This window comes from Octopus bimaculoides, chromosome 10, assembly GCF_046866305.1.
Source record: "Octopus bimaculoides isolate indiv1 chromosome 10, ASM4686630v1, whole genome shotgun sequence".
Classification (NCBI taxonomy): Eukaryota; Metazoa; Mollusca; class Cephalopoda; order Octopoda; family Octopodidae; genus Octopus; species Octopus bimaculoides.
The window spans coordinates 80,494,181-80,507,764 of NC_142937.1; the positions used below are offsets into that span (position 1 = coordinate 80,494,181).

At 35.9% G+C, this 13,584-nt stretch overlaps 1 protein-coding gene across 1 annotated transcript in view; it reads right to left on the reverse strand.

Annotated features, from left to right (window-relative positions):
• LOC106869535 (uncharacterized) overlaps positions 1-12,714 on the reverse strand; it is a 30,170-nt gene extending 17,456 nt beyond the window's left edge. Inside the window, exons 1-3 of the mRNA XM_089358853.1 lie at positions 11,851-12,714; positions 8,613-8,765; positions 3,197-3,284 (exon numbers count right to left, since the gene is read on the reverse strand). Coding sequence (XP_089214979.1) covers positions 3,197-3,284; positions 8,613-8,765; positions 11,851-11,985 — 376 coding nt within the window. The 5' untranslated portion in view covers positions 11,986-12,714. The remainder of the gene's footprint in view (positions 1-3,196; positions 3,285-8,612; positions 8,766-11,850) is intronic.
• Between the last annotated feature and the right edge of the window lie 870 nt (positions 12,715-13,584).

The following is a 13,584-nucleotide window of genomic DNA, read 5'->3' on the forward strand; positions in this document are numbered from 1 at the left end:
GCAAAAGATTCTTAGAAAAAAAAAAGTAATTTCAAGAAGTTCATGTAAAAAATTAGGTTCTATATGGTATTAAGGCAGTAAATACAGAGAATTTGGTTGGAATGAAAAGAAATATGGAAGTTGCAGTGCTTTTGGAGTTATTGACTTACAGGAAAAGTTAATCCCAAGTAGATTGAGAATTTTACAGATTAGAAAGATTAATCTAATAAACTACAGATAACTGCACTGGAAGATGCATTTTAACACAATGTATGACATATTCTAGAAGAAGATTAGTACCACTGATGAGAAGAAATTGATGGTGTATGACATATACATCCGACACATGTAACTATGGATTACAAGGCATTGAAACAATAACCTTAACTATGTGTGTGTGTGTGTGTGTGTATACACAGTAGAACCTTGGTTTATGAATTTAATTTGTCCCTGGAGGCCATTCGCTACCCAAAATTTTCCTAAACTGCAACTATTTTTCCCATAGCAAATTCAAGAGAAAGCACAGCAAATTCAAGCAGGAATGTGCACTGAGTGAAAGCAAGACAGCAACTGATGCTCTCCCTGTCATATTCCCAGCTCGTCCCCAACCATATTTGCCGGATTGCATGTTCGTTGCTCAAGACACCATTTGTCAACCAAAATGTTTTATGCTAAAAAAATTGTTCATAAATCAATTTTTTCATGATGAGAGGCATTCATAAACTGAGGTTCCACTGTATATAAACACACACACAGATATATATGTAGATATGTGTGTATTTATGTATTTATGTATGTAATTGATACAAGACAGAAAGTGTAGGGACATCAATGCTTAATACTTGATGTGAAAACCAAGTTCACATGCTGCCTTTCAGTATTGTCTGGTCATCACAGAGGACACCAAACAGGAACAATAAATCACAGAACAGCTTAAAACAAACAAATTTTTTATCCTGAGATGACACGAAGAGTTTTATAAAAAAAATCTATGAGGATCAAATCCTCAATTGACATGATCCCTAGTTTAAGTGGAAGAATATTTCTGCATTTAAAAAAAGAGAAATGAGAAACAAATTTAAGGAGACTATTCTTCTATCCCAGAGCTGTGTTTACCATTTTATTAACCAGAAAAAAATTGTCAACAACGAAATTGTGTGATTATTTTATCGTTCAACAAATTTTCCATAAAAGGAAACAACATGTGAGACACCTCCTATTATTCTAAGAGCAAGACTGAAGCTTGTTTCTGATTTTCTTTCTCTTGTGGCACAACCATAAATCAATGCCTGTTTGTGCTGGTCTTTGTTCCAATTTGGAAGACATTTGTTTTTATAATCAGTCCTGCTTGTTTACTCCCCTCCCCTACCCAAATCAAGAGAATCCTAAATAAATTCCACAACCCTAAACTTATTACCGTTCAAGGAGCACCCTGTTAATAGAACACACACCTAACTAGACCACTCTACTGGAACTACAGTGATCTTTCTGTGGAGGGATAAACTAGAATGATGTAAAGGATCGGAAAGAAAAACTTCAAAGAGAAACACTCGAGTTTAGCAAAACAAAAAAACTACTACTAATAATAATAATAAATTATATTTTAAAAAGTTTGAAGAGTAATAGAAGAAAAAAAGAAAATTTCAAATTAGACAAATAAACAACATTACAAATATAAAAGGATAATAAAAAAACAAACATTATTAATTATTTTTTTTTTAAATCAAACAAAAAACACATTTTCCAAAATAACAAGCAAGAGCATTTCTCTTTGAAGAATTAAACGTCTTTAAGAATAACCATTTTAAGTATGAAATATGTGTATGCTCAGAGTTCCTAACTTTGGGTAGTTTAGAGATAGTGGAGAAGGAAGAAAAAACTAGATTTGACCGTTTTAACGAAGCCTGGTTGAAGTCTAAACTTTTCTGAAGAAGAAACGAAAACTTTTATTTTAACCAAGTTTAATAAAAGATCATACCAAATTACCTCCCCTTACATACTTCTACGTCTTAAAACTAATTTAATCTTATTTCTTACCCAAACAAGTTTGTTTTACAAACTAACGCTGCTAGATACAGGAAATATTACCATTTTCCATTGAAAAATATTTTCACAACAAAAAAATTCCTAATCTCCATCATTTTACTGATGGGAAGAATTATTCTCATTTTAAAAGACATTAATTGTAAAAGCTGTTTTTCCAATAAAAATGAAGTTATTTTTCACAAAAACTATCAATTCTTCAAATACTTAGAAAATTAGAAAACTGCATCATTAGGAAAATTTAATTTTATTCTTAATTCATTAACAATCCACATCTCAAATCTAGAATACAGGAATCTTTGTTAGATGGATATATTTAGTGATCTGGTTTGGGACCCAACACTTGTTTCCAATTCATATTGAAGGGGGCAACAAGCTGGCAGAATTGTTAACCCACTGGGCAAATGCTCAACAGCATTTCATCAGCCTTTACGTTCTGAGTTCAAATTCTGCCAAGGTTGATTTTGCCTTTCCTCCTTTCAGGGTCAATAAAATACCAGTTGAATTCTGGGGTCAATGTAATCAACTTAACCCTTATGCTAAAAATTTAAATAAATTTTAGGAACTAACTGAATGAAGCATACACAATACAAATTACTTTTTTCCAAGTTAAAGGAATAAAAATAATAATTGTCAGTTATAAATGATATTTGTTTCATAAATTAAATCGGGGAATTTCATGTTTTTCATTTGTTTACTGTTACTGATAATTTAAAAATCAAGATAAACGTGGGTGGAGGCACCAGAAAGATCACTGTAAACAGGGAACATACAAAATGTTTTTTTTTGTTTTCTCATTTTTTTTTTCATAAAATAAATAATTCTTACAAACAAATCAACTAAAAGTAAGAAAAAAGTTATGTTTAATATTGTTTTTATGTATGTATAAAAATGTTACAATTCAGAGACAATATATATACATACATACATATCAACTTACATTATACATTTTACAGTTTAATGTAAGCAATGATAATAACAACAAATCAAAAAAAAAACTATTCTTAGAAAAATATTGTTTCTTTTTTTTTTTCAATTTATGAATTTTATTTGCTATTTCTGTATATTTGTTTTGATTTATTTACATTTTTAAAATTATTCTTTTAACTATCTTTGTGGAGAAGGGCAATGGAGGTAAATAGATAAAAAAAAAAATAAAAAGATGGTAACGTACCTTTAAAAAGCATTGAGGCCTTACTGTCTTTGGTTGAAGGGTTCTCTTGGAGGGCAGGCACAAGTTGGCGCAGAGTTTCAAAGCCTCTCTGAAACATCAGCATAACCAGATAGAGACAGGGTGGATCGACAAACAGTGCAATGACCCAGAACAACAACAACAACAACAACAACAACAATAACATCATCATCATCATCATCATCATCACAAATCAAAAAAAAATCTTTGGAAAATGAACTAGCAATGGAATTGGTCATGCAGGCATTACATAATGATGGTCATGTTAGGAGGAGAGAGATGTCTTTATTTGCAACAAAGAACAATGCTTCTATATACAGTAATTACTCGCCATATCATGGTTCACCTATCGTGCCCTCAGTACATTGCGGATTTTTCTGGCTAATTAAGTAAATTTATATTGCAGATTCCTCAGTACATTGCAGGTTTCTGTGGCTGATAAGTATTTATATTTTTTTAGATTTTAATTATTTCTGTGGTAAAATAAGCATTTTCACACCTAAAAATTAATTAATGAATAGAAATACAGTGCTAGTGCCACATAAAAAGTACCATTCGATCGTGGCTGATGCCAGTGCTGCTTGACTGGCTTCCATGCTGGTGGCACGTATAAAAGCACCCACTACAGGGTACTGGGACAAAAAGTGTTCATTTAAGGGAAGTTATATTGCCAAACATGAGAGATTGGGGTCCATGATTCTACAGGAAATGGATTTGCAAGAAATTCAGGGTTTCAATGATTTATGACGATGTTCCAGAAAAGGATGAAATCTTTGTATTGGACTAAAAACAATAAACAAATAAATAAACTTTTGATAAAGAAAAACATGGGTTTCGTTTTTACAATTTTTCCCTTTTACACGAGGACATGAGACCTTTTTGTCTTTCTTGGATTTTTTCTGCAAAAATATAAGACATCCCCCGAAAATAAGCCCTTTTTTGGATGCAGAATTAATATAAGACCAGATCTTATTTTCGAGGAAATATGGTAGATCAGCAATCTCTGGCTCCCGTGCCGGTGGCATGTAAAAAAGCACCATTCGAGCATGATCGTTGCCAGCGTCACTTTATTGGCACATGTGCCTGTGGCATGTGAAAAACAATATTCGAGTGAGGTCATTGCCAGTGCCACCGAACTGGCTCCTGTGCAGGTAGCACATAAAAAACACCATTTAAGTGTGGTCGATGCCAGTACCACCTGACTGGCCCTCATACAGGTGGCACATTAAAGCACCCACTACACTCTCGGAGTGGTTGGCGTAAGGAAAGGCATCCGGCTATAGAAACTCTGCCAGATCAGATTGGAGCCTGGTGCAGCCTTCTGGCTCACCAGTCCTTAGTCAAACCATTCAACCCATACCAAGCATGGAAAGCGGATGTTAAACAATGATGATGATGATGATGATTTTGAACAAAAAGTAATGTAAAAGAAATAAAATGACTGAGAAACAATATTTATAGAAAAAAATAAAAAAGAAAAAGCAACAAGTCCTGATTTTGTTGGAGAAGAAGACATTTGTTGAGTAACAACTGTAAGAAGCGGATTCCTTTTGATCCTGGAAAGGAAAATGGCAAATGCAAAGGAGCTGGCGGGGGGGAATGTATTGAAAGAGGAAGAATAAGAGAAAGGAGGAGGAGGGGAGTGAGAAGACATACAGACAGACATACAAAGAAGGAAAGAAAGAGAAATTGTGAGTGCAGGTGGGAAAAAGAACACACGGCATGGAAGGCATGACCTGCAAAAAGAAAAGGACAGGTTGTTAAGAGAAGGTTAATGGAGGTGGTGGTGGTGGTGGTGGTGGTGGTGGTGGTAGTAGTAGTAGTAGTAGTAGGTACATTAGTGTGTGTGTGTGTGTGTGTGCTGTTGTATTCATGTGTTTGTTGTCATTGATGTTACTTAGCTCCTAATCAATGAAACCTACGATCAAAGACGTTCCACTCATGACCATCACATGTTAATCTATCAAAACATAAACTGTCCCAACATGTCCCTCCCCTTTCAAAGAGGATAGGGAGATTGGCTTGCTATTTCTAGCAGACCAAACAACCACATAGACAATCCCTGGTTGACTTGTATTTTGCGTGTGTGTGTGTGTGTGAGGGGGGAAAAGAGAGAGAGAGAGGGAGGGAGGGGGAGAGAGAGAGGGGGGGGAGGGAGAGAGAGAGGGGGAGGGAGAGAGAGAGAGAGACCTAATTCAAGCAGGTTTATGATCAAGGACACTCGATCCATGACTTCCTCACCTTTTTCTGTTTCACACAAGTTTTTGTGTCCTTTCTTTATTAAGACAAAAGAATGAAAATGAGGGGGATCTGGCTGCTCTTTCAAGCAAACTGAGTCTCTCCTACATTAGCTCCTAAAGTGAAGTGTCTGAATGTGGTGTGTAATATATGAGTAATGTGTGTGTGTGTGTGTGTGTGTGTGTGTGTGTGTGTGTGTGTGATGTACAAGTAGTATATGTGTGTGTATGCATGTTTGTGTGTGTGAGTGTGTATGTGTTTGTGTGTATGTGATAGTGAATAGTGAGTTGTGTTTGTGATACGTGTTTGTGTATACACACACACACACACACACGTGTAATACAAGTGTGTGGTGGGTTGGAGTGGGGGTCAGGGAGTATATAGAGGGTTGTTTTTTGTGCTACAGAGGATATCTTGATTAAGTCCCTATGTTGTGCGTATATGTATACATACACAGCCAGGTCCCCTTTTATACATCCCATGTCATTAAATGTAGGGAAAAAGTTATTTCCACTTTAACCCACCCCCACCCCCACACAGACATTTCCCAGTTGTTCTCCTTTAATTCTATTCATATCCAATCTTGAAAGTCTGAAATCCCAGGACTTTTTCGAAAAGATGACAGGAAAAGGAGGGAATCTTTATCAAGGAAGTAAAGGGAGATGAAGGGGGACGAGGGAGGGGGTGGGGTAGCGAAAGACTGCATTATTTAAAATGTGTCTGGTTGGTTTGGTTTTAGGTGTATATAGACAGTGAAGTTGGTGGTGGTTGTCGTGGCAGCTCATTGTCAAGTGACTGCTGGAGTAGAGGTCAGAGTGAATGTGGGACACAGATTGTGTCAGCCACAAGAATGTCTTTCCCCATTTGCAAAAGTGTATGTGGGGGGGAGGGGGAAGGACTATCTGCCAATGACAGTCTCTCCTAAGGATTGTCTCTCTACAAACAGTATCTCAAAATAACTTCAATCTATTCCAGGTGTTGGCAGGGAATCTGCTAAACTACAGCAACACACACCTTCTCCACTCACCATCACCACTATAACTACTGATACTTCATTCATCCCTCAACGTCATCATCATCATCATCATCATCACCATTTTCATCTTTTTCACTTATTTCAGTTGTTAGGCTACGGCCATGCTGGGGCACCGTCTTGAAGAACTTTTAGTTAAATGAATCAACCCCAGCATGTTTTTTTTTTCAAGCCTAGTACTTTTTCTATCGATCTCTCTTGCCAAACTACCAAGTTATGAGAACATAAACACACCAGCACCAGTTGCCAAGTAGTGGGGGGGGGGGGTGTATCAAAGACAGACACAAAGACACACACATACATACATATACATACATACATACAACAGGCTTCTTTCAGTTTCCATTGACCAAATCCGCTCACAAAGCTTTGGTCATCTCAGTGCCCAAGGTGCCATACAGTGGGACTGAAACCAGAACTGTGTGGCTGGGAAGCAAACTTCTTGCTACACAGCCACACCTGCACCACACTCTTATACTCCAGACATCTCCCACCACCACCACCACCACCGCCACCCATTTATGCTACCCTCAGAGACCAAGTTCTCATCCTGATACAAAACCAGTGAATATTTTTCAGTCCTGAAACCAAGGAAAATGTTGAGATTCCATTTGAAGAGAAAATCAATCTGAGAATTTAGGAAAGACTTTGGTAGGTTGAACCCTTCCATGACCTCTGACCCTATTTTATTGAGCCCCGTAGGGTTGATCAATAATGTTGACTACCAACAGAAACTAAATCCTATTTAAAAGGTATTTAGCTGGGATCCTTTCTGGTTCCGTACCAACAGGGAAACCTCTACAGCTGTCATGGATAATCCTTTGGCTCATGGGACTTTCTGAATGACAAAATGCATGAAACATAATCTTGAATTCTTTTCGTCATGTGGTCCACCTGATGATGAGCCATGTCTCATGTGGCCAACTTCTAGAAAGTTCTTTGACCTGTTAGAGATAGCAACCAAATCTTCTTCAAACCACATGCCTTCAGTCTTCAAAAGGAATATGGCGTACAATGAGGTCTTGAGTTACCTGCATATAATGGTCAGAGAATCTTTCATCATCGGTCTACTTGACTGGAGCTAATCTAAAACAAAACTAACAATTCAAACCTCAAAAAAAAAGGGAACAAAACCACACAAACCACCCCTAAAAAGGGCAACAAACATCAACAATAAATAAACTACAAACATAAACACAAACATATCAGAAACATTAATAGCGTCATTAGACCATAAATTAGTGTCTCGTTAATTAAGTAGAGTAATTAGTCTCTCATGAATAACTTCATTAGACCAAGATACTGTAATGGTGGGGGGAGACGCACCATTAATGGAACAACTGTTCTAAAAAATAATAATTAGCAAGAGAGGCAGTATTAAAACCAAAGATGCCCTGGCTGAATATACTGCAGTAGTTATCAGGAGAGGATCCCTCTAACTGGCTTTTGGTGCAGAATGCATGCTTGTTTGTTTATATTACAAGCAGGGAGATAACTCCTCACCAACTCCAGTGTTGAGGCCACCAGATCACATGATTTCTATCTTCCTTGATCTCATCGGTGATGGACGCTCAACTATGAGGGATAGCAGCAACTCACCTTCATGCTAGGGATATACAGAAAACCCATGCCTGAACAGGCATTGGTGATGCGATTAGTGACAGAAGCAGTATTAATATTGAGAAGGGATATTTATCTCTACATAAATGTGGAACAGACTAGCTTAATCATAACTAAGTTATTTTACTAAATTCTTTGTTATATTTAAAGCAATTGAAAGAAACACAGAGCATCTCAACAGAAATATGGTAACGAAAGGGTTAAAAGAAATAATGTGTGTGTATGTGTGTATATATATGTATGTATGAATGTACATCTGTCTGTATGTATGAATGTATGCATGAGAAAGTAAATAAAAAAAGCGTATTATTTAAAACAGATGGAAAAAAAAAAAAAAATAAATCAAGAAAAGATTACAGGAATCCATAATTTGAAGACAAGCATAAGTTTAACGACAACAACAACAACAACGACAACTGTCACCACAGCGCCGCCATTATGTAGAATGGTGAGGGATAAAGGAAAAGGCTAAACACATTTCAGTGCTTCCTGTGTTAGAAAACAAACCTGGATTTTATTCCTCCTCCTGTGTTCAGCATTGATATGAGAGACTCTTTTATGGCGAGGAAGTGGGTTCGTTTGTCGTCCAGGTTTCTTACCATTCTTAGGTTCTGGTGACGGTGTGGGGGAAGATAAAGAGTCAGTGTTAGACAGAATCATCTGAAAAATACACACAAAATGATTATTATTCACCTGTGATGCTAAAAAATCCACATGCAAATGTGAATATTGGCAGATCTCTTATCATTATTAGTTATAGAACAATTTTGGTTGCTACAACATGATGGGAATGGACTTGACAACAACCTTGGCCACCACCTTTTTGGAATTTCATGTCTAACACTTGTGGACATGCTTACAAAATCAAAAAACAAAACACAGCACCCATGACTTTCAGAAACATTTTTCAGACTCAAAATTGCTGAAGCATGGAATAAATTACCCACATCAGCTCTCAGGACACTACATCCTTCAAAACTTACATACTTCCTGAAATTTGCCAACAAATACACCTGATGCCCCTGTTTTTTTTTCTTTTTTTTTTTTTAAACAATTCTTTCACTGAAGTAGTTGTATGCTGTCAACTTAATGTGACAGTCCCCTGAAGGGAATAATACTACTGTCTACACATTAAGTAGACAGCATACAACTAGTTCATCGTATCACTACTGCATAAATCTCTCTGAGAGATTTAGAAATGTATTATTTCTAAATTCATTCACTGTTCCCTTCCTGTGCATTACTCTATGTCTTCAGCATTACACGTTTCGCTACCTTTTCTGATGTGTTGTATTGCACCTGAGCACTGCAAACAATAACTTCATAATTACTACATGTATTGAGTTAACATTGTATTATCTCTTCTAATCTATCTGTAGAAAGCAAGAAAGTTTTATTATAAACAAGTACTGTCTACAATTAGTAAACTAACAACTTGTTGCCTAGTTTTCAGCCAGAGATTTTCATGTTAAGGTCTTAATGAGTTGATCCCTTATTTTATGACCATATCAAACCTGTCAAGTTAGGTCATCCTAAGATGTTTCACTGAGTATATTAATTACAATAATCCAGCTTTGATCAAACTTGACCAAGAATCCTAATTTTTTTACAATCTTTTTTCTTTTTAAATTGGAAATTATAATCCAACCCTAACCCTGCAACTTTGCCATTTTAAACATTTTTCTCCCTCGAAATTGTGTTGAGAATTGTATTTAAAGTTTGGAGATGTCGACTATACAAAAATATATTTTTCCACATTTCTCGATTGATGGCGGGGGAATGTTGAAGCAGATTTGCAGTTGGCAGGTTCTAGAGAAATTCTTCCGTAAATAAAAATATTTCATTCTGGTGAGCCAAGGTGGAAGATCAGCATAACCGTACCCTTGAGTCTCATGTTAAACAATTATATACCCAGGATGTTTGGCTCTCGAAACTATTCTGAAAACAATTCTTGTCCAAAAGTAGCACTGGATAAATAATCGCAATATTTCAAGTGGTTAAAAGAAATTTTAAAAGACCCCATATTGTACTATTTAACTCGAGAAGTTTTGCTAAAAATATTTCTTTGAAAAAGAAATCTCTAACTTTTTTTTTCCTCGGAAATCCGCCTAATTATTAAGTTTGTGAAAATTTTAGTTTTGCACAATTTTTTTTTTTTTTTAATCCGAAAGAAATCGAAAATGGAAAAATTACGGGTGTTTAGTACTCTCTCCCTCTCTCTCTCTATCCCTTAATGCTGAAGTAGCAGGACAAATTCTATAGAAAGGGAAATTTTGAAAAAAAATCCGTTTTTTTTTTTTACATAACTGCAATCTCTACTGTTTAAAACATGTAAACTTAAAATAAAAGAAAAAACAATTTTCAAAAATGAAATGAAGGCAAAATGTAGAATTTTTTTTTTTAATAGTAATTTTCGAAAATGTTAGTTATGGACGAAATAGAGAATTAAAGCAATTATATGGAAAGACTTCCTCCCGTCTTGAGGGTGTACAAAAGGAAGTCTTGCCATTATTATAGAATTACTACCATGTGGCCTAACTTTAATTTAAAAATAAAACTGTAGGGTATGATTTGAGGGAGGTTTGACAGCTATTTCTAGCAAATAGAACCATCACATAGAAGCTCCCTGGTTGTGGCAGGTGGTGGAGGGAACTTCTACCCCCCCCCCCTATTCTCTGATTCACAATTATTTCACTCAAGTTCAAGGTGAATGAACCAGTTACTGACGCTACCACAACTGTTCACTACTACTCACACTACCACAATTTAATACTATTACTACCACCACCTTGTGGTGAGTGTGTGTGTATAATACCCGACATTGAAATAACTAACGCCTTCTGATTGGCTCAACAGCGATGACGTCACACGCTCAGTATATAAGTAATTTCTCCGCTGTTCCAAGTTCTTGCCAGTTGCGGATTCGCAGAGAGAAGACTTCCGGAAGAATTGATGGCGCGCACTGGACTTGTGCCAGTTTAGGAAAAAGTACTTTAAAAGGAAAAACTACTGGTACAGAGAGAACAGCGCATATTTTTGAAGCTATACGCAAATGATACTCCGTTTAAGAAGATAAGTAAAAACAAAGGATTACAGAAAAATTATTAACCTTAAGTAATAAAAAAAGAAAATAATTATTGATTGCCACATGGACGAATCTGTTAATTTTATTTTGTTTTTATAATTAATTAAATTTTCATCTCATATCAAACTACTTTTAATTGTCTGTTACGATGTTTTATAACGATTAGTAATCATTTCAACTTGTAATTAACTTCTTTACAAACTTTTTCGCTTGAGACATAAACGTGGACATTACTAGGTTGTTTTTTTTTTTTTTTTTCAATATTATGTTGATATAACATTTGCCTCGAGTTATATATATTTGCAGAAATTCCAAAGCAACACACCATCAGCATTATTATTAATCATGAATGCTGAAATTTTTAAAACGAATATAAATTGATTTTTATGGAACATCTGGCTCTCCTGAAAATAAAGCGATTTCTGAAGTGAAACAGTTCCCCACGCAGAATTAATGTAGGTCGTGCACTGAGAACATGATTCAACAGGATTTCTTACCAAATGTTTTAAAGATTTAAAACATTTTCGAGCCCTCCACTAAGAATTTCTCAATGAAAACTTTGGGGGAGAATGGAAGGTTAATTGGAGCTGAAACATAAGGAGTTCTCGCAGATCCCAACCCTGGAAGCTATGATGATGATAATGTTTTATATATTGTTACCTTATTGTCGTGTTGGAGTTGAGGTGAAGTTGAAAAATCAGTGGCCGCCACTTCTGAGACTGGTTTATCACTGGTGGGCTTCGTGTTTGGTTGTTGGCGAAAAAGTGGAAACGACGTCGACTCTTCTCTTAACATGATCACTTGACGTCGGCAGCCCGGCAAAGTCGTTGTTGTCGAGCCAGGATGGAGCTAATTGCGTGTTTAGTGAAAGAGTGAGAGATGGAGAGAAGAAACACAAAAATTCTCAGTGAAGGAGGGTTAGGGTGGCGGAGAAGACGACGAGCGCGACCCGACACATCCCAGCATGCTTCACTCATATCACCCCTGCCCTCACTCTCTACCTCTCTTCTTTAGTCTTTAACTTCTCTCATTCTCTTTTAATTATCTTTATTTCCTGGGATTTTCCAGATTTGTTCCCTCTCATAATCTTGTTTCTGTATTTCAGTTCTTTCCTTTCCTTTCCAGCGGAATTTCCTCAGATTACCGGGGATTTTTCTCCAAAACCCCTTCTATCACGTTGTCCCCCCCACCACCACCTTTTATCCCCTCTCTGGAACCTTTATGTCCCATGTCTCACACCAAATTTTTATTTACCTGATCTTTTTACCTTGTTCTCTCTGTTCAGCTTCATTAAAGATCTTTCTCACCTCTCATTCTATTCTTTCCCCCATGTTTTCCCCTCTCTTCTACACTTCTTGTTTTCATTCTTCGATTTCGTATAAAGTGAGCAAGTTTGTGAGTTATGTCAGAGAGAATTAAAAAGTGATGAAGCTAATGTATTATGTGATGTGTACATTGTTTTATGACTCGGTAAGGGAAGAGTAGCCCTCCGTGACTTTTTTGCAGAGTTTTCTACACTGAAGTGAGTGGAAGAGGGTGCGTGTATGTAGAGAAATGGTATTATGTAAGGTAGTTAGGTGCTCCCCTCCCATGCTTTGTGTCCTCGTAACTTTCTGGAAATTTCATACTTTTATATGAAATTTTGCAGAGACCTTTTCTAGTGTGTAGGGGATAATTATGTTGATGAAATTAAAAATTATTTTGTTTAAAACATTAACATTACGTAATCTACACTCTCGAAAATGTATATTTGCAAAATATCTTTTAAAAGAATGTATTTTGTTGAGGTTAAGGAAATTGGGGCTAATGCAGAATCGCACCTCTCCTGGATAAATGCATTTAAAAAAAAGAAATTCGGATTCCTACATTTTAGATGTCGGAGATCACCAATATGCAAAAAATAAATTTGTTCTCCGCCTCACTTCCATTTAAAATTCTGTATGCCTTCCTGGGGCTAAAAACAACAGTAACACCGTCCTCTATAGGACCGCCACATTTAGTTGACATATATATATTATGAATAAACGGATAGGGATAAATTGATAGACAAATAAATAGATGGATGAAAAAATTAAAAATTGGGGGACGGGTGAAATTTGGGCCCCTTATTAAACTTTATAACATTAATTATTAAACATTGTTTCTCATAAAATCGTGTATATTAAGTATACATTAAATTATTATTTAAAGCAAACAAGTAAAACGCAAATTCCTTTCACCTTAATGTTTTTATCTGTATTTAATTTCGATTTGTTGATGTTCGTCAATTCTCTACAATATCTTTAAAGTAAACAAAATCAAAATTTTAAATTGGGGGGAGGGGTGGGTGATTTTTTTTTTTTTTTTTTTTTGTATATTCGTAATCTCCAACATCTAAAACGTAGGAATCCGAAA